The following is a 19,974-nucleotide window of genomic DNA, read 5'->3' on the forward strand; positions in this document are numbered from 1 at the left end:
TGTCAACAAGGGACTGCAGAGAGAGAGAGCTGGGAAAGGCAGCAGCCAGCCTGTCACACCTGGGTGGGCCCAGATCAGTGACCACACCTGGCTGTGGTCACAGGCAGCTGCTCAGCCCCAGCTCCAGTTGATTTGTACACAAGTGTGCATCTGGATCACATCTGTATACAGTGCACACCTGTGTGACAACCTGAGAATGATGCACACCTGTATTGTTGTCTGTACATATGTGCACACCTGTATTATAGCCCATATAGAACTGTACACCTGTATCAGTCTGTGTACAGTGCAGTATATTACAGTCTGTGTACAAATGTACTCGTGTGCTATAACCTGTGTATGATGCCCACCTGTATGACAGTCTCTGTACAACAGTACACCTGTATTAGTCTGTGTACAGTGCACACCTGAATTACAGCCTCTGAACACCTGCACACCTGTGCCACAGCCCATGTACAACTGCACACCTGTATGACAGTCCATACACGAGTGTACACCTGTATTACAGTCTGTGTACCAGGCACACCTGTATGACAGTCCATACACGAGTGTACACCTGTATTACAGTCTGTGTACCAGGCACACCTGTATGACAGTCCATACACGAGTGTACACCTGTATTACAGTCTGTGTACCAGGCACACCTGTATGACAGTCCATACACGAGTGTACACCTGTATTACAGTCTGTGTACCAGGCACACCTGTATGACAGTCCATACACGAGTGTACACCTGTATTACAGTCTGTGTACCAGGCACACCTGTGTCATTACCTCGTGGCTCTCTCTGCGCTCAGCAGCCAGCCCAGCTGCTCTCCAGTGCTCACCTGCGGGCACAGACTGGTGACAGGTTTATGTTCTCTGCACAGCCGGGGCAGGAGCTGCAGCCCCGTGTGCCCCCGCCCGGCTGGGCACGGTCACAGCCGGGAGCTGCCAGCCCTCGGCAGAGCCCGCTGTCCGGGGGATGTGGGGCCGGTGCCCGTGTCCCCCCGAGCCCGACGGGCTCACAGGGGCTCTGCGGGCACCGCCACCCCGGGGCCAGCCCGGCCGGATCCCCGCGAGTGCCAGGCTGGACACTGGGGCTTGGAGCAGCCTGGGATAGCGGGAGGAGTCCCTGCCACGGCAGGGGTGGCACTGGATCTTCAGGTCCCTCCCAACCCAAACCGTTCCACGACTGACTGTACGTGCCCGGCGCGGCACGGCAGCCCCGGCCGCGCTCGGGAGCGGCCATGCGGGTCGGCGCGGCTGCGGGGAGGCACAGAAGGGCTGTTCCGCTCCCGGAGGGGCGCAGCGGCGGCGCCGGGAGCACAAACTCCCGAGCCGGGCTCCCCCGGGATGCGCGGCCCCGGGTCCCCGTGGGGCTCCTCCCGCCCGCGGGCCCGGGACCCTGCATGGCGCCCGCCCGCCGCCGCCCCGGACCCTGCATGGCTCATAGCACCGGCCCGCCCGCCGCTGCCGCCGCCGCCGCGCCCGGCCGGGCCCCGGACTCTGGATGAAGCCGCGCCAGCGCCGCCCTGCCGCATGGGGCGGCCCCGGAACATGGATGGCGGCCCCGCCGCTCCCCCCTCCCGCCTCCGCCACACGCACTCGCTCCCATTGGGGGGAGCCCCGGAATCTGTATGGCACATACCACTGACTCACCGTGGAGGGGTGTAACTTATACAGAGTCCCGGGCCCCCCTACACACAATGGCAGCAGCTCCCACATTCTTCCCCTCAGAGGAGTTGGACTGAACCATGGGGCGGCGGGGGCACGGCCCCCCTCCAGGCCTCCGACAGAACCCGCCTGGCCCTGGGCGATACCACTCCACGCTCCCCCATCTTCCTTCCCCCCGCCCGGGTAGATGGACGCCGCCGCTCTCACTCACCTCGGCATCCACTGTGGCCATGGCCGGAGCCCCGGAGCGCAGCCCCGCCCCCCCGGCGGCTCCTCGCGCCTTGGCTCCGCCCCTTGCCCCTCATTCTTCTCAATGGAGACGCTCGACCGTGCACGGCGCACGCGCGCGGCAGCATGGCGGCCCCCTGGGACTCGCTGTCCGTACGGCATCATGGCAGCGCCCATAGGGAGGCGCCGTACAGCCGGAGCGGGAATGGGGATGCGGTGACACGGGGACAGGGCTGGGATGGAGACGGACCCCGCGCTCCCCGCACCGGCACCCACAAACAGCGGCTCTTCACTGATCCTACCAAGACCCCCGGGTGCCCAGCACACCCCGAGACCGCGGGAGGAAGAGCAGCCGCCGTTCCCAGCTGAGAAATAACCAGCTTCCCAAAGTCTCAGCAGCCCCCAGCAGCACAACTTGCCCACAACCCTACATAAAATCCCTGCAAAAACAATCACAGAAAGAGTCAAAAAGTCCCTCTTTCCTGCCAAAAGGTGAACCATTGAAAATCACCTCCTTTTTTGGCTTCTCCCATATTTGGGTCATTTCAGCCCAGTTCGTGCAAGTTTTTTTGGTGTCCGTGTCACCTACAGACAGGGAAGGAGCAGAGGGAGTAGTTCACCCTGGGGTCACTTCCCGCGTCTTCACTCCCTTTCCCACACCTAGAGCACCCACAACAGCTTCAACCCTCCCAAATCCCCCAGGGCCCCTCCTAATGCCCGGGCCCTAAAGCCATGATTGTAAAACAATTATCCCATTTACAGCTCTCCAGTAAAGCAGAAAATAGCACAAGCGGGGAGACAAACACCTGCAAGGGCTCCTTGGCCCCACAGTGCATCAGAAGTCAACCTGGGGAAGTCACACCTGCCCCAGGGAGACACAGGGATGGGCAGGTATTGCTACAGCAGCCTTCTAGACAGGGCAATTCGTGTTCCTTGGAGGGAAACGGGAACCTTCGAGTGCTCTGAAGTCAATTTTCACATTTATCATTTGCCCTCCGGAGGGACAGTCTCCATCCCTTGGCCTTAGGCCGCTCTCCTGCAGCCCCAGCTGACACCTCACCCCTCTGAGTGGGCAAATGGACAATTCTCTTCCAGCTCCTCCCGAGGGGCAGCTCCGGGCTCTGCTCTGGGCCAGGGACAGGAGCCAGGGAACGGCTGGAGCTGGGCCAGGGCAGGCTCAGGTTGAAGATGAGGGAAAGGTTCTTCCCTGAGCCAGAGGGTGCTGGGCACTGCCCAGGCTCCCCAGGGAATGGTCCCGGCCCCGAGGCTGCCAGAGCTCCAGGAGCGTTTGGACAGCGCTGCCAGGGATGGACGGGGGGGATTGTTGGAGCTGCACTGGGTGATCCTGGTGGGAGCCTTCCCCTGAGGGTTCCCATTTTGCTCTGCAGGGAATCTCTCACCCTGCAGCGCTCCAGGCCGGGAGGCAGCGGCCATGGGGAGCCCTGGTCAGGTGCTGGGGCACAGCCGAGCTTATCCCGGTCCTATCCCACCCCTTCAGCCCCTGGACACTCCTGGCACAGCTGTGCCAGCCCCGGGGCTGTCGCTGTCTCGATGCCCTGACTGACCCTGGGGCGTTGTGCTGCCCCCGCTGCCCGCACACACCGCGATGACCCGGGCTGTGACAGCACAGCTCTACCGGAGCATCCCCAGCGGGGCCCTCCGGAGCTGTGTGTCCCTCCCTGTCAGTCTGTCCCTCCCTGCCTGTCTCCCTGTCACCCCGGTCAGTCTGTCCCTCCCTGTCAGTCTGTCCCTCCCTGCCTGTCTCCCTGTCACCCCGGTCAGCCTGTCCCTCCCTGTCAGTCTGTCCCTCCCTGCCTGTCTCCCTGTCACCCCGGTCAGTCTGTCCCTCCCTGTCAGTCTGTCCCTCCCTGCCTGTCTCCCTGCCACCCCGGTCAGTCTGTCCCTCCCTGTCAGTCTGTCCCTCCCTGCCTGTCTCCCTGTCACCCCGGTCAGCCTGTCCCTCCCTGTCAGTCTGTCCCTCCCTGCCTGTCTCCCTGTCACCCCGGTCAGTCTGTCCCTCCCTGTCAGTCTGTCCCTCCCTGCCTGTCTCCCTGTCGCCCCGGGCCGGGCCGGTCCCCACCGGGACACCCGGACCGTGCAGACCCCGCGGGTGCGGGGGAGCGGAGACATCGGGGGCGTGTGAGGGACTTCGAGAGGCTCCCAAAGCCGCTCAGAGCCTCGGGCGAGCCCCCGGGACACCGCGAGCAGCTCCGGGCCCGCTCCGGGCGCTGCCGGCCCGGCAGGGGAAGGAGGCGGCGGCCCCGACAGCGGCGGCAGCGCCCGCCCGGCAGCGCCGCGGTCAAAATAAGAGTCCCCGGGCCTGGGGACCCGGCCCCGCCCGCTCCATCCCCTCCGAGCAGCCTCTCCCTCAGTTTGACAGCAGCAGCTAATCAATTAATTAATATACCGACCCACCCAGAGAGTCTCCTGCGCACCGGCAGGGCCGTGGCAGCGTCCCCGCGGCCCCTCCGGTGCCTCCCGCTCGGTGGGGACACAGAGGGGCCCCGGGGGTCCCAGCGCTCCCGGAGGATGAGCTGAGGCTCGGAGGAGGATGGTGGCGGGATGGGGGTCCTTCCGCTGGTATCCCTTCCCGATGTGATGACTGCCACCTCTGGAAACCTCTGCTCCAGCAAGGGCCGGTGTCAGCCTGGACATCGCCAAATCCCGCACTGGGGATGCCCAGCATCGCTCACCCCGCACTGGGGATGCCCCACTTGGGATGTTGGGAATTCCCTGCCTTCATCCCTGCTCCAACAAACGAGACCCGGCACGCCGGGGTGGCACCAGGACAGGGATGAGGGCGGTGGGTGAGGCGGGACGCGCTCGGGTTCGGGCTCTGGTGGCTCCTCTCCGGCATTTGCTGCAGCTCTGTCTTTCCCAGATGGAAGCAGGGACGCAGCGGGCAGTGGACAAACCTCCCCAAGCCATCAGGGCGGGGAGAAGCTCCCGAAAGAAGCCGGAATAACCAGGAACACACAGAACTTTTGCGGCCCATCACCACCGGCCACGGCTTTTGTCCACCTCAAACCCATCCTGAGCGAAGGGCAGCGGGGCGAGGACGGGCTGTGCTGTGCCAGAACTCCCTGTTTTCCTGGAGCAGCCGCTGGGAGCCGGGGCAGGGGCTCGGGGCTTGGCCCGGGGCAGGGCTCGGAGCTCGGCCGGGCAGCCGGAGCCGCCCCGCAGCCGCGCCGAGCTCCAGCCGGGCGGACATCGCCCTCTCCCGCCCGAGCCGGGCGAGCGGAGCCGCTGCTCCACATCCTGGGATTCCTGACCGCAGGAAGAGCTCAACCCCAGAGCCCCGGCGCTTCCTCCGGCCGCAGCCGCGTCCTTGCAGTGGCACCTGCCCACGGAGCTGTGGCGGGGGGGATTTTAGGCTGGAGATGAGGGAAAGGTTCTTCCCTGAGCCAGAGGGTGCTGGGCACTGCCCAGGCTCCCCAGGGAATGGTCCCGGCCCCGAGGCTGCCAGAGCTCCAGGAGCGTTTGGACAGCGCTGCCAGGGATGGACAGGGGGGGATTGTTAGGGGGTCTGGGCAGGGTTGGGATGGATGATCTTTATGGCTCCGTTCCACCTCAGGATATTCCATGATTCTGTGATTCACCATGGGAGTAAGCAACAGTTCCTTCAGCCCACCAGGTCTTCCCACCCCAGCCATTCCCCTGCCGAGCTGGAGGAGCTGTGGCTTTGCTTTACTCTCCTCTCTAAATGAACTTCCAAGCTCCAGCGGGGTGCCTCCACTGACAGTCCTGAACCACTTCTCACCATTAGGTCTTAGCGTCCAGACAGCTGAGGTATCATCTATGATCATCACATACCCAGAGCAAAAAACCCATGGTCTTAAAAAAGATCATATTTATTTACATTTTTCCAGTTCTTTACATTTGGGGGGTTAAAACCCAGGACAAAAATACTCCCCAGAAGCCGTGGTAAACATGGAAAACTGCGAGTTTACATTTCAAAACCCAGTTATAAATTGCACAGAAGTCTTAGGTTGTACAGAGCCATCACAAATTGTTGTATAAAACCCCAAAATCTGTAAAGAGAACCACAGGAATAAAGAATTACAGCCACAAGTAGTGGAACAAGAAAGGGCACAAGCTTCAAGAGTTTTACCCCACCAATATCTCTTGGGGAGGAGGGATGGGACATTCCTGTTGCAGACAGTTGGAAATATCTTAAAACATAGACTAAAACCCAAATGGGGCCTAGAACACCCTGTATCTCCTGTCTCATGCTGGCTCAACAGGAAAACATCCTAGTAGAAAATACTTATTTTTACAAAACTTCTGGAAGTTCAGTGGAAAGCTAAAACAGAATCATTGTCCAAAAGAAAGAAGAGCCTTTGCATCCCCTGACTCCCCTTTCTCCATCTCCTGCAGGCAGTGGGACAGCAGATGCCAAAGCAGAGTTTAGTCTAGGACACAAACACTGAAAAAGCCAAAGATACAGAGGTGGAACATGTGGAGAGCAGGACAAGAACAAAACCATGAAGGACATAAAAGCAGAAAGGAAGAAAAAAACAACAAAAAAATCTGGCATTTTTGGCATTTTCCATTGAACACTGAGTTTGGAAACAATTAACTCACAAGCTTCTCTCATGCCCCACTGCTCCTCCTCCCCATTTCAAACAAACTCAAAAACAATTGCTTCAAAAATCTAAGCCAGGAATTTGAATCAAACCCTGCATGCTGAAGTTCTTTACCCAGAGCTGCAATTGGAAAAATGGGCTTTTTTCCTCTTTATTTCAGTGTTCAGCAAGAGGAAGGAGGGATGACCAAGGACCTAATGGAGCTCCTCAAGACTTGAAGAGGTAGAAGCCAAAGAGGCTATGGACAGAGGACAGAGGGATTGATCTTCTCTGGAGAGGATGAGTAGATAAACTCAAATCCAAACTCAAATACTGGGTTTTCCCCAGTGTACCCCAAGGACCTGCTTAGAGTCCCCTCCCTGCAGGGGAGTTCAAAGAGAGCTGCTCTAACCCCTCCATCCTGCAGTACTGGCCCATTTCAAAGGGCTCCATAAAACATCAGCAAGGCTCTTTGTGTCAGGCTTCACTTCCCTGTGCAGCCTGGGGCAGGCAGAGCAGGGCAGGAGGGTTGGAAAACACTGATTGTCACTTGTTATGTCAATTCTCTCACACAAGGAGGCTGCTCAGAGACAACCCTGTGGTGATGGCTTGCTGCACCCTGGCCAGAGTCGCCTCGCAGGGTTGAGAGGGGCCCCTGCACAGCATCCAAAAGGATGAAGACCACGTTGAGGTGTAGCTCCAGCTCCTTCCTGCACCCTCCACAACAGCCGGTGGTGATGGACACTCCTCACCAGCCAAGTGTTCCCATTTGCTCCTTGCTTTGCAAAGGGGATTCTGTGTACAGCAAGAGGTCCCAAGGACCAGTTTGTAGCAAATGTAATTTGGGAGAGCAAGCTGAGGCGTACGAGAGCACTGCAGAAACTCAGGGCGCAGCACAGGCTGGGTGAGGGCTCCCTCCTCCACAACCTCCACCATGGGTGGGACATTCCCAAAACAAAGGTGGAACAAGGACAGATGGAGTCTGGAAAAACAGCCCAGTGGCTCTGGCCACAGCAACCAAAGAGCAATCCCATTTTCCAGCCAAGGAACATGGGCTGGACACACCATCAGCAGCTCAGCCCCAGGGATGGAGAAGGAGCTGGGAGACAGTCCTGGTCCCAGCCCTGTCTGCCTCTCCTAGAGCCTGGCTGGGTCAGGAGCCTTCAGCCCAACCCAGCAGTTCCAGAAGCACTGGCACCTCACAGGGATTTTTCCAGAAGTGTGGAAGGGATTTGGGTTCAAGGATATGTACAGCCAACAGCAGAGAAGGTCATGGGAGCTGCAGAGTGAGCCAGGCAAGACAGGTGCAGCCAGGTGGGAAGAGGAAGGTTCAAAAGGTTTGAACCATTGTGGATGAAGAATGCTGCTCATGACAGGCCAGACCACCTGGCAAAGGAGAGTCTGGATCATGGAAGCTGGGCAGAAGGATAAGCTGAGAAGAGAATGAAGAAGGATCTTTGTGTCCAAGACACAGATCACACCCCAGGCTAGCTGCAGTGACAACATTTAGGAAACACCTGCATGCTTCAGACATGGGGATCACCAAAGTGGGAGAGTGAGGAAGAGCCTTCTTCCACTTTTAATAAGTTTATTCCAAATGGCTCTTTGCCAGACCTTGCCTCTGCCATCTCCATCCTCCTAAAGGCAGAGTCTGCTCTCCCCTTCTTCCCCACCTGCCCACCCCTGCCAGCAGTGAGCACTGCCCAGGACTCCTGGACCACTTGGATAAATCCTGGCTTCAGGACACAGGGCCTGGGAAGCAGCAGTGCAGCGGCTGCTCTCTCCAGAGCCAAGCCCATGTGCTGCCAAATTCCCTCCAGCCATGTGGAATTATGAGCCTGGCACTGTGGTCAGGCCACACCGTGTTTGTTTTCCCCGAGCTGCCTTGGCAGAGTTCACCACCCTTCCTGGTGAGAGCAAAAAAACCTCACTTCATTTTGTAAGAAATCAGCAAGGTGCATTCCTGAATTTGGCATTAACAGGCACATGGATCAGCATCAGAAATGGATGAAAAAGCACAGCATTTCTCATAGAATAATTTATTAAATACAGCATTAAAATTTGTATTTCTGATTTCAATCATTAAAAACAACTTCATCTCATATATATATATATATATATATACTTATATATACTCAGGGACAATGACAATCACTCTTATCAGCATCAGTGCATGTTGTGCCAGCACTGCTCAGAACGGCACCTTCGCTACGCTACCCTTAAAGCAGTTCAATGCTTAAAAAAATAATAAAAAGCATTTGCAAAGAAAGAGTGCAAAGCAGGGCCTGTCCCAGCTGCCTGAGGGTTGTGCAGAGGTGGCTGAGCAAGGAGGCAGCAGCTGGAAATGCTCCTAATGGTCTGTCAGGTATTGCCTGCCCAACCTGGGGCCACGTGGGGACCAGCTCTGAGGTGCCAAAGGTCTGGAGGCCACAACTCCAGCCTGGCTGGGCACCTGTGGCTCTGAGGGATGCGGCTTGTGGTTTCCTCAGCTTGGGCAGTCAATGCTAAACAAGCAAAACAAGGTGTGTGAGGGGAAAAAAGCACAAAAGAAAAATTGCAAGAAAACTGTTTCCCTGACCGCCAGGTGCAGCAGAGACTGTGGACGAGCACAGCAGCTCCCACATGGTTTGTATCCATTGTCACATTCTGCTCAGGCTCAGGGGACACACAACAAACCAGTGGCACAGCAGGCCCTGGCCCAGCACCCTTGAGGGCTGCCTGGGCAGGGACTGCCACTCCCAGGGAGAGCCCCACAGAGGGTGGGCCCAGAGGGAAGGGATCCCACGGGCAGGGCCCCTGGGCAGACTCAGAGGTAGCATCAGACAGACTTTTGTGATTGATGGTCACGCAACTCCAGCCTGGGAGGAGAGGGCACCCTGCAGGGGCAGGAGATGGGACATGGAGTGTGGTCCCCCCACTGGCAGAGTGACCAGTGCTGTTATCCTGTGTGCCAAGGCCCAGCAGTGAGCAAGGGTGGGCTGTGGGGAAAAGCCACCCCTGCTGGAAAAGGGCACCGCACAGGATCTTCCCCAGAGCTCACCAGGGCTTATCAGCAAGTGTCCCCACAAGCCCCACCCTGTGCCCATGGCCACTCACACTGCCAGTCACTCCCCCCACAGCTCAGGTACAGCGAGGGCTTGTGCTTTTGGCTTTTTAAAAGTCCTTCCAAACCTGCTTACTCCAAGAAACCTCCTGCTACCCTCAGGACCTCTGAGGACAAGGAGGAAGGGCTGTCAAAACCATTTGTGGAAAGCACACAGCCCCTAAAAGAGGAGAAAAAGTCCACACAGCCCAGCCTTCCCCTAGAGTGGAGGCGTGCCAAGACAGGAGTGTTTCAGATAAGGCATCACAGGTGCTTTGATAGTAAAGCAGTTAGTGTTGACTACAGTACTGAAAAGGCTGCTGCCCAGGGCATCCCAGGGGCACATCCAGCTCTCCAGCACTTGGTGCAGCAGCAGGAGACAGCTCAGTTTCCCAGACCTCTCCTACAGGCATGCAGGCTGCTCTGGCTGCCCTTTTTGGTTTTTTACCCCCTCCCCAGAAAGAGAGTTAAAAAGCCCACACTGGGATGTGGCAGTTCCCCTGCTCCCCCAAAGCAGCCTGAGAGACAAGAGATGCCTTGTGCTGTACCAGACTTTGCCACAGGAGAGTGCCCCGTGGTGCCAGGGTGGGCAGCGCCAGCGGGCTCGGAGCAGGGGAGGGCTAATTGCCATTGCTGATGCTGGAGTTGGCACTGCTGCAGCTCTGCTCATAGGATGGAGGCGCCTCTGTGGGGGAAAGGAAGAATGAGAGAGGTTATGGTGGGCGTTTGGGAGGTTCTCTTCACCCCAGTCTGTGTAACTCAGTGCAGACTGAATCAACCCACCAACACACACTGTCTGCCAGGGCCCCACAGCCTGCCCAGGAGGTACATGGCATTTGTAGGATTTGAACCAGCCAGTCCCGTCCCTGCCCTGATGCCCATGGACATTTACATCACCACCTCACAATCCTGTTCTGTTCCTCCTTTCTTTCCCAAGCATCTTCCTGTCCTCCAGCACCTCCAGATCACCCATGTTCTGTGTGCCCCAATCCAGGGCTGCAGTAACACATGGAGTATTCTGTTACCCCAGTGCAAAGAGAGGGATTAATTTGGGTAGGACTGTGCTAAAACACACTGCTGGCCCTGCCCTAACCCTGACCCAGCACAGCTCCAGGAATCCAGGACAGACTGCTGGCCCTGCCACCCCAGCACAGCTCCAGGAATCCAGCACGCTGGGATTTCCCCGAGCTGTTCCACCCCGGACGCTTTCTCAGCTCCCACCCCCACAGCTTCAGACCAGCTGCAGGCCCACTCCAAATCAGACAGAAGATTTCAGTGACATCATTTTCCTGGCTTTGCTCCACCAGCCTCACCACAAGCCAAGAAGTTTTTCTATCAGTGGGAAGCTGAAAGCTTATATAACAACAGGGAGATCCTCTCACGATGAGCCCAGGGCAGGCATGGGTGTGGATGTGGGAAGGACAGCTGGCTTTTAAAGCTGGAAGAGGGTACTCCTCCAGAGGTTAAAGCAGCAGAGAGAGAGATGTCACAATCCCCTCTGACAGCAGCCTGCAGCAGACTGACTGAATCCCCAGATTCCCAACAGTTCACAGCTAGCAGAGACTGCTGGTAGGAGCCGTTTCTCCCCAGCTGCAGATCCCAGGAGCGCTGCTCACCGTAGGGGTATCCCCACGTGCTGTACTCTGGGGGCAGGATGAGTGAGCTGGCTGTGGGGACAGGCACCACATTCCCCTCAGCGTAGTAGGGGACAGTGGCTCCCGTGGACAGGCAGAGTGTGGGGTGGTTTGGGGAGCCTGTCTGCTCCGAGTCCGCACGGATCTCCTGGAAGCTCAGTCCTGGGGCGTAGCTAAAGGGCTGCTGCTGAGAATGGCTTTTGGTGGGGATGGAGACATTGTCCATGGGGTGATAGCCACTGGCAGCCTCCTCTTCCTCTGGGGGGGCACTGGGGACCACCACAGATGGGATGTGCTGGATGGAGCGGGATGGGCTCAGTGGGACCCTGTTCACAGCAATGTTTCCAATGTAGATGGGGAGAGTGACAGAAACCTCTGGAGACTTGAGGGAAACCTGGAACAGAAGGGAAACAGTAGCATCCTCATTATACACGGCAATGGGAAGTTCACCTCGTGTCTGGAGCACCCACATCACACTGCTCAGCCTGGGAGGGGGCAAGAGCTGCAGCCCGGCCCAGGGATACTCCAGATAAACTCACCTGGATGTAGTAGTCAATGTGGATGAGGCTGCAGCCCTGCAGAATGGATTGGGGCAGTGCTGGAACCAGGATCTGCTCCTTCCATTCTGCATGTTTCCAGGCTTTCACCCCTGAGCCTTCCACCTCAGCAATGGTCCTCAGGTCGTAAATCCAGCGCTTGGATTTATAGGCCACTTTCTGCACAGACAGGAGGAAACACAGCTTGCAAAGAGGCTGCAGGTGGTCTTCTGTCTCCCACAAATGTAAGCCAGGACACAAACCCACCCAACTGCTTTGTCAAATAGGCACAAGCACAAACCTAATGGGCATGTTCCAGAGCAAGAATACCTGTTGTTGTGTAACAGACTGAGCAGGTATAAGCAAGACAAGTTCTAGGTCCTCTTTCCCCAGGAAGGTAGAGAGGAACAGAGTTGGAGATTTGGCTTTCTCACTGCCCCGGTTTCACGGAGGCCTCGATAGGGTGGAGCAGCAGCACAAGCCAGAGAATGGCCCCACTGGACACCCACCTGGAGCAGAGTGGACACCCACCTGGAGCAGAGTGGACACCCACCTGGAGCAGAGTGGACACCCACCTGGAGCAGACTGGCCACCACAGCGCCGGTGTCCCGGCCAGACTTGTTCTCTATGTCTGTGCGGAGCTGGATGGCCTGGCCCACGATGTAGCCCTTCAGATCAGATGTGGCTGTCAGGATGATGTTGCCACTTTTCACGAGCTTGTAGTTGAACTTCTTGGTGATGGACATGGTGTTGGGCTGCTGCAGGACAGCAGAGACAGAGATGTTGGCTCAAGGGAGTCAGAGAGCCTCCAGGAAAACACTCAAGAGATTCAAAACAATAAAGCAGAAATATTTGCATCCAAGAGGATGCAAAGAACCAACAAGATGGCAATGCCACAGACAGCAGGTCTCACTTCTGCAGCCCCCACAGTTCTACTGTTCTATTAATTGCTTTCCCCTCCAAAGCAAGTTCCCCAAACCCAAGTGTCTCTAAGCACCTGAAGCTGATGGCTAACGTGTCTCTCTGCATGCTGAAAATCCAGATAAATCTTCCAAAGCAACACACACAAAAGTCAGAAATCACCTGGAGCAGGTAGTGACAGCAAGGCAGGAGAGATTAGGAGTCCTTGTCCTGCTCTTGCATAGTCACAGCACACAGTCAGCATTGTCCAGCCACTCAGTGACTCCTCAGACAGCAGGATAAGGACAAGTGCTGAAGTGTTGGCATTTCCCAGCCATGCCCCTCCCTGTTCTTACCTCGATGTCAGGGATGTCATTCAAGTTGAGAGGACAGAGAACGTAGAAGATCTTGTTGCATTTGTAGTCCTTGGAGAAGCGAGGCGTGTCTATCACGGCTTTCACCTGATGCAGGACCTTGCCAAAAGGGCCTTCAAATGATGTAGGAGCAGAAGCTGGATTTGAGAGAGAAAGAAGAGATCATAAGGCTGAGTCAGGCCAGTTTTTGAGCTGGAAGTATAAGCAAAAGCCAAGGCTTACGGGAAGGGCCTTCAGCCACTTTTCTGCATCTTACCTGGCAGCAGGAACTGGAAGGGAAAGTTGTGCTCTCCAGCTGTCAGGACCCCTGTGGAAACAAGAGTGAAGTACATGGGACAGGCTGAGAGGCTGTTACCTTGGAGTGTGTGATCTGGGAGAGAGAGGCCACCAGGGAATCACACACCATCTGTTGTGCTGCCTACAGCCACTGGACAGCTCCAGATCCGATGGGCATTGCTTGAGCCAACAGGAGCACTTGCTGCCACCCACCCCTCCTTGGGACAGGAGAGGTTCTGCATTAAGATATCCTGTAAATAAGGTCATTTGGGACAGGCTCTAAGGGATCCCAGTGCCACAGCAAGTGGCTATCCCAGGCTATCAACACAGGGCACGGAGCAGGGCTGTGTGGGTTTATTTTTCCTCAAGTCCCACCCCTGTCAGGCAGTCAGGGGGAATGTGAGAGATCACAGGCACTGTCTGAGGGTGGTAGGGAGTTCTGGTGGGCATCAAGCCATTCCACCCTCAGCCACATACCAAGCCCTTCACAGACTGCACAGGGCTCAGGAGCTGGAACCAGAGGTTCACCCACCCCTGGACCCAAGAAGGGACCTGCAATACCTCAGCCTAGCTTCTGAGACAACAGGAGCTCAGAAAAATATTGCCACAACATTAAAACCTCGGCACTAATTTTCTTCAGCCACTGCTCTGCAAGAGCCTCGAGGGCAGAGCCAAGATCCAGTGCATGGCTGAAAACAGAGATTCCAGCTCCCCAATTCCATCCACCCTCCAGCACTCCCAGATTCCCTCCAGGGCAGCGTGGCAGCTGAACTGAACGCACAGTGTGATCCAGCAGCTCCTAAAGCTGCCTTCAATAAGAAAACCACTGAGGTTTATCCATATTTGTTAAATCCATGTATACACGAGAGGTTTTGTTTTGGAAGAGGCAGAGCTGAGAGGAGACCTGGATGCCCAGTAAATCGAGCTGTGTTTGTTCTGCTTTGTAGGATCATTGCTGGAGGTACCAAAAGCCCAGATCTGGCTGGTGCTTTTGTTGTTGCAAGACAGGAGGAGGCAGCTTGCCCGTTAGCAACACTGGCTCTGCAGAGCTGACAGAAATCAAGTCCTGTCGTCAGGGGATTAAGTGGATTACATGGATGGGGGAGGTGGAGAAGAGTAAACCTCCCCCCTACCACTGACACAGCAGCCCAGGCAGGACTTGGGGCAACATTCATGCCATGAAAAGCTAGATCCCTGGCTCTCTGCTTGCTCAGCCACCCCATGGGGACAAGGACACCCGCCTGCAGTGCACAACAGCAGGATAAATAATCCAACACACACCTTATCAAGGATCCCTGCAAAGGGAGAATATCTTCCTGCAACTGGGAGAACATCAGAGATGTCTACTTATACACTTTGGCCTCACGGAGAGGAGCAAGATTTGCTCACTACCATCACCTCCCTGCTGATTCCCCTCCCGTCCCCCAAACAAACCCGAATTATGTAGGCTAAAATGCAGCACCCAGCGCTGTCACCAGGTGGAGGCACCAAGCCAAGTGCTGCCCTCGCTGGCAGGCCTGAAGCTCCAGAGCTGGGCAGGCTCGGAGGTAGGTGTGGGACAGCCTCTCCCTCTTGGGCAGCCTGGCTCAGTAAAGGTGCAGGTGAGGAGCAGCAGGTGCCTTCGCTGGTTGGGTCCAGGATAAAGCCTGGTTAACACGAACGACTCGATGAACCCAGTCCTTGTTTGCTGCCCCCAGAGTTTATGTCTTTTAATGGGCACCATTCAACATTGATCTTATACCCATTATCCCTACTTTCAGAAAGCAAATGGATAACAGGAATAAATTGACCATCCTGTGCAGTTTCTGCATTGCAGTACAGGGACCCTCTCCACCTGACAAGGAGTGGGAGCAAATCCTGTTCCTGCCCTGCAGAAGGGAAGAAGGTGGGAGGTCCAGAGGGTAGTGATCACTGGGTTTCCACCAAGAGAATCCCCAGCTCTGTGAGCTGCAGAGCCCCACAAGAAGGTGCAGGCAGTAGTTCCGAGTCTCCTGCTAGGAGCATGAAACTTCACAGCCTTTCCAGGACCCTTAGGACAAACCCACAGACTCCACCAAGTAAAAGTCCCTATTCTACATTATAGGCAACACCATCCAACAAATAATTTCTGTCCAAGTCCTGCCCAACTCAGGTGCACCAACAGAAAATCGGGCTAGAAGTGAACCTGGGAGCACTTCCACAGTTTCTAACTCACACAGCAGCACTGAGCAAGGCCATGAACTCTCCCAGGAACGCGTGCGGGCAGCATCACCCACAGAGGATGTGGCTGTCATTGCCACTGTGTGACTTGCTGGCACTAAGGCAGTTTCTGCACAGTAGTCCAAGCTCTGAGCAGGTAACCACAGGGGAACTGCCCACAGGTCAGCCTAGACCAGCCTGATGGTCCTGACCTGAACAGTCTGCAACTCCCTCCTGCAGATCGAGCTGCCCATGAGGGCTGGAAAAGGCTCTTCCTGCTCTTTGCAGCCAGAGAAGAGCTCCCAGACCAGCCACCCCAGACTGAAGCTGTGACCTGTCATAGTTCACACAGACCAAGGGCATCACAGCGGCGCCTGGCTCATGGCACAGAGCCCTGACCCCAGTCTTGAGCTGGGCAGGGAGCCAGGGAAGCCCAGTGAGCCTTGTTCTTCACTTCATGGTGCAGGGAGATGCTACAGGTGACTAAGAACAACTCTTGTTTTCAGACCTGCTCTTTCCAGCCCACTCTCTCTTTCCCCCCAAGAGAGAGAAGCATCTTAGGGCATCCATGGTATCCCAGAGCGAGCATTCCAAGGCACCTACTGGTGCAGAAAGGAGTTCAGTGCCAGGGCTATTTCACAGATAAGGGTTAACAAAATTAAGATGAAAAGCCAATGGTCCTGACTGAGACAGGAGACTCCTGTGAAAGCACAGGCATGATCGAGAGTGCCTGGCAGACTGACAAGGTGCAGAGCCCACAGGTGAGCTCGGGTCCTGCCTGTCTCCCACGGCACCAGGAGGAAAGGTGGGTATTTAGCAGTAACCTGGACTCCTTCTTGCTTCTCCCAGCAGAGGCTCCTCCATGCGGACACAGCAAAGACTCCATCTGCAACTTGGAATTACAAAACCTTTTCTGTCTTCTGCCTGTTGTCTGCTGGAAAGCTGGAAAATCCTAAGCCAAGCACCTTTACAGTGGAAAGGGAGGTGGAAACTGCTTCTAAACTCTCCAGCTGGCAATTTTGCTCCAAAAGGCTGAGCTTCAATTTCCAAATGCTGACTAATCTTGCTATAATAGGGAAAATCTGCAATTTCCCTTGTCCCAGCCTCCTTATGAGCATGGGCAGGGCATAGACTGACCTGGAGCCAACACCCAGGTCAGTCAGGTTTCTGCCATGGAAAACAGGAGCACACACCCACTTCAGCTCCCTGCAAGGGACACTAGCAGTGTCAGTCCAGCACAGCCACTGTGCTGGTGACACAGGGCAATGTATGTCTCACCAGGCTTTGCTGAGCCTTGAACAGATCCCCAGATCACAGCAGGGGAGATGCTGCATCAGGCAGTGTCCAGAGCCATCCCACAGTTGCATCCGCTGTGCAATTCCAGCATCCCAGCAGCAAAGGGAACACACAGCCCATAGGAAGCCACTCACTGCCCCTGTCCCTCCAGCCCAGAGAGCTTCAAGTGACAATCCAGGACATTTAATGTGCTAATTTCATTTCCAAGTGGATTTTGCAACAGAGACCATTGTTAGCAGCAGGCAGAGGTGAGCTGGCTTCCAGCCATGGTGGGGGCCCATGCCCATCCCAACACCTGGGAAGAGCAGCCCTTTCCATGCTCCTCCAGAACCAGAGGCTTTGCCAAAGCACTCCCCAGCCTGGGCAGGGCACAGCAGGGCAGCAGGAGTTCAGCACTGCTCCAGGGGGGCATTGAGACCCCTCAAAAAAGGGCTCCTGGGCAGCTTACAGACCACTGTGAGGGGACAGGGCTGTGCCAGCCACCGCAACCACACTGAGCTAGCACGTCCCCATTCCCAGAAACCAGAACAAAGGCCACAGTGTCCTCAGCTGCAAAAAAGCTTTTCCTGAAGTTTTTATGCAGCTAAAAATACCTTGAGAAAGTCATCAGGCAGCAGGCTTAGCAGGGTTCTGCTGTGGGGCCATACCTGCAGCAGCCTTTCCCCTGATAGGAGTCAAGCCAGCAGAGACTGGCCACCCCCACACAGCCTTGGGAAACTTCCTCCCAAAAAATTCCTGGTGGGAAAGAAGCTGCTACCCCAGACAGCCTGGAAAAAGCTCAAGTCCAGACAGCAGGAGCAGCCACAACACTAATAGTGCAGAAGAACCTTGGAGATATCCCTGGCTCCAGTAGAGATATGTCTGGTCTTTCTCATTCATGGCTCAGCTGCTCCCCTCTGTTCCACACTGGGGTTGTTCACTTGTACCTGAATATTTCAGTCACAGAAAAGAAACTACTTGATCCAGAGTGCTGATGCCAAGTCTTCTGTATATCCCCTGATGACATGGAGTTGCCATCCAGAGAGACCTTGCCAGGCTGAAGGGGCTGGGCCTGTGAGAACCTTGGGAAGTTTGACAAGGCCAAGTGCAAGGTCCTGCCCCTGGGTCAGAGCAATCCCAAGCAGAAACACAGACTGGGAAGAGAAAGGATGGAGAAAAGCCCTGAGAAAGGCTTGGGAATGTTGGTGGGTGAGAAGCTCAGTATGCTGGCCCCAGAAAACCCCCCATGCCCTGGGCAGCAGGGAAGGGGAGGATTCAGCCCCTCTGCCCCTGTGCTCAGGTGAGACCACACCTGCAGAGCTTCCCCAGCCCTGGGCCCAGCACAGGAAGGAGCTGGAGCTGCTGGAGAGTCCAGAGGAGGCCACAGCAATGCTCCAAGGGCTGGAGCCCCTCTGCTCTGGAGCCAGGCTGGGAGAGCTAGGGGTGCTCACCTGGAGAAGAGACAGCTCCAGGGAGGGCTCAGAGTCCCTGCCAGGGCCTAAAGGGGCTCCAGGAGAGCTGGAGAAGGACTGGGGACAAGGGATGGAGGGACAGGACACAGGAAATGGCTTTCCACTGCCAGAGGGCAGGGATGGATGGGATATTGGGCAGGAATTGTCCCCTGGGAGGGTGGGCAGGCCCTGGCACAGGGTGCCCAGAGCAGCTGTGGCTGCCCTGGATCCCTGGAAGTGTCCAAGGCCAGGCTGGACATTGGGGCTTGGAGCAACCTGGGATAGTGAGAGGGGTCCCTGCCCTTGTTCTAAACAAGGTGATCTTTAAGGTCCCTTACCAGCCAACAAAGGCTTCCCTGCACTCACTACAAACCAGCACACTGCTGCACCACTGCATGGGAAAACTGCCCCCTGGGGTACCCACTGGGGGTGAAATGACTACATGTCTGTATTTACACTGTTAAGCAAAAGATCCAAGTCGAGTTTACTCCACCACAGCTGCTGAACGTGCCTGGGCTCTGGTCCGAGCAGTGCAGCCTCTCTGGCTGGTGCTGCCAGGCCGCTGCCCAGGCAGAGCTGGCAGCCAGAGAAGTCACCAGCCCTTCAAAGCCATCATCCCTCCAGACCAGGAAGCTCCCTGCCCACACCCTGCCCTACCTGCAGCTGGGCAAGGGCTGGGAAATGTCCTCCAGCAGCCTCTGCTCAGCACAAGAGCAGGGCTGGGCCGGGGATCAGGAGGAACCAACCCCACAGGGACACAGCCCTACCTGCTGTGTTCCACTCACCTTCCCAGGGCTGTCTGGCAGCTTCCCGTGCAAACAGTCTTGTCTGACAGCACTAGTAGAGCCAGACCTGCCCGGGCTGCACGTTCCAACCAGTGCCACTGCGGGGACACTTGCCAAATCTTTCTCCCAGGCTGGCTGCCCCTGCCCCAGCGTCTCTGTCTAGAAATCACAGGCGGTCACATCCATCTCTCCACAAGGGTCACAGACACCATGACAAAACCAGGACCCTCAGGATAGCAGAAGGGAGTTGGGAGGTGCCTTGGTCACACAGCAGACTCAGCTGAGGCTTATTCCTCTCCTGTGAAGGCTCACACTGTAGTGTGCTGGGACAGCCAGCCCAGATGTGTGACACAGAGAGGCCAGGAACAACGGCATGTGGCACAGCACACACCTCTGCCTCACCAGGCTTCACCCACAGCTACACACAGCTAAAGAGGTGAATAATTCTGTGTGTCACTCCTTCCAGCCCCCAAAAAGAAGGAGGGTATCAGCTCTGTAGCCACCACTAGGAGCCTGGAAAGTGTCCCCACACCCCAGGCACAGGAGACAGGGAGTGGTTGAAACAGGGGTCCCAACACAACCCCCGTCCCTCCTCACCAGTCCCGGCCAGGCTCTGCTCCCTTCTGGATGCTAGAATGGGAACAGGCTGCACCTTTGGAGCACACAGAATTTTTGGTTCTTCTAGTAGAGGAGCAGCAGGCCAGACCATATGGCAATTTCTCCATGGCTACTTAACGAGTGATGCATTAACTGTGTTGGCCAATTCAAGTAGTACAGAAAGGTACGTAGTGCCTGCTGGTGCCTGTGCCATCACTTGTAGCAATACATCTCTGGTCCTGCTGCCTAAAATCAGCCCTGGGGAAGGCAAGCTCCTCCAAAGGTGCTGAGTTAGACTGATCCTGGTGTTGCTGATGCATAGCTTGAGTAGACTACTCTCAAGGCTCTCCAGGAAGAGAGCACGAAAGCAGGTGGTTTGTGTTTTCCACTTGGGGGTGGAGAAATGAGCAGTCCTAGCTCTGCATTGTGGCACAGGA

The 19,974-nt window shown here is 56.3% G+C and overlaps 1 protein-coding gene across 1 annotated transcript in view; it reads right to left on the reverse strand.

Moving 5' to 3' along the window:
• Positions 1-10,151: 10,151 nt before the first annotated feature.
• ARRDC1 (arrestin domain containing 1) overlaps positions 10,152-19,974 on the reverse strand; it is a 32,888-nt gene continuing 23,065 nt past the window's right edge. The window contains exons 3-8 of the mRNA XM_062505823.1: positions 13,232-13,282; positions 12,958-13,112; positions 12,277-12,459; positions 11,705-11,881; positions 11,148-11,559; positions 10,152-10,216 (exon numbers count right to left, since the gene is read on the reverse strand). Coding sequence (XP_062361807.1) covers positions 10,152-10,216; positions 11,148-11,559; positions 11,705-11,881; positions 12,277-12,459; positions 12,958-13,112; positions 13,232-13,282 — 1,043 coding nt within the window. The remainder of the gene's footprint in view (positions 10,217-11,147; positions 11,560-11,704; positions 11,882-12,276; positions 12,460-12,957; positions 13,113-13,231; positions 13,283-19,974) is intronic.

The sequence above is a fragment of the Cinclus cinclus genome, chromosome 19 (genome assembly GCF_963662255.1).
Source record: "Cinclus cinclus chromosome 19, bCinCin1.1, whole genome shotgun sequence".
In the NCBI taxonomy this organism is placed as follows: Eukaryota; Metazoa; Chordata; class Aves; order Passeriformes; family Cinclidae; genus Cinclus; species Cinclus cinclus.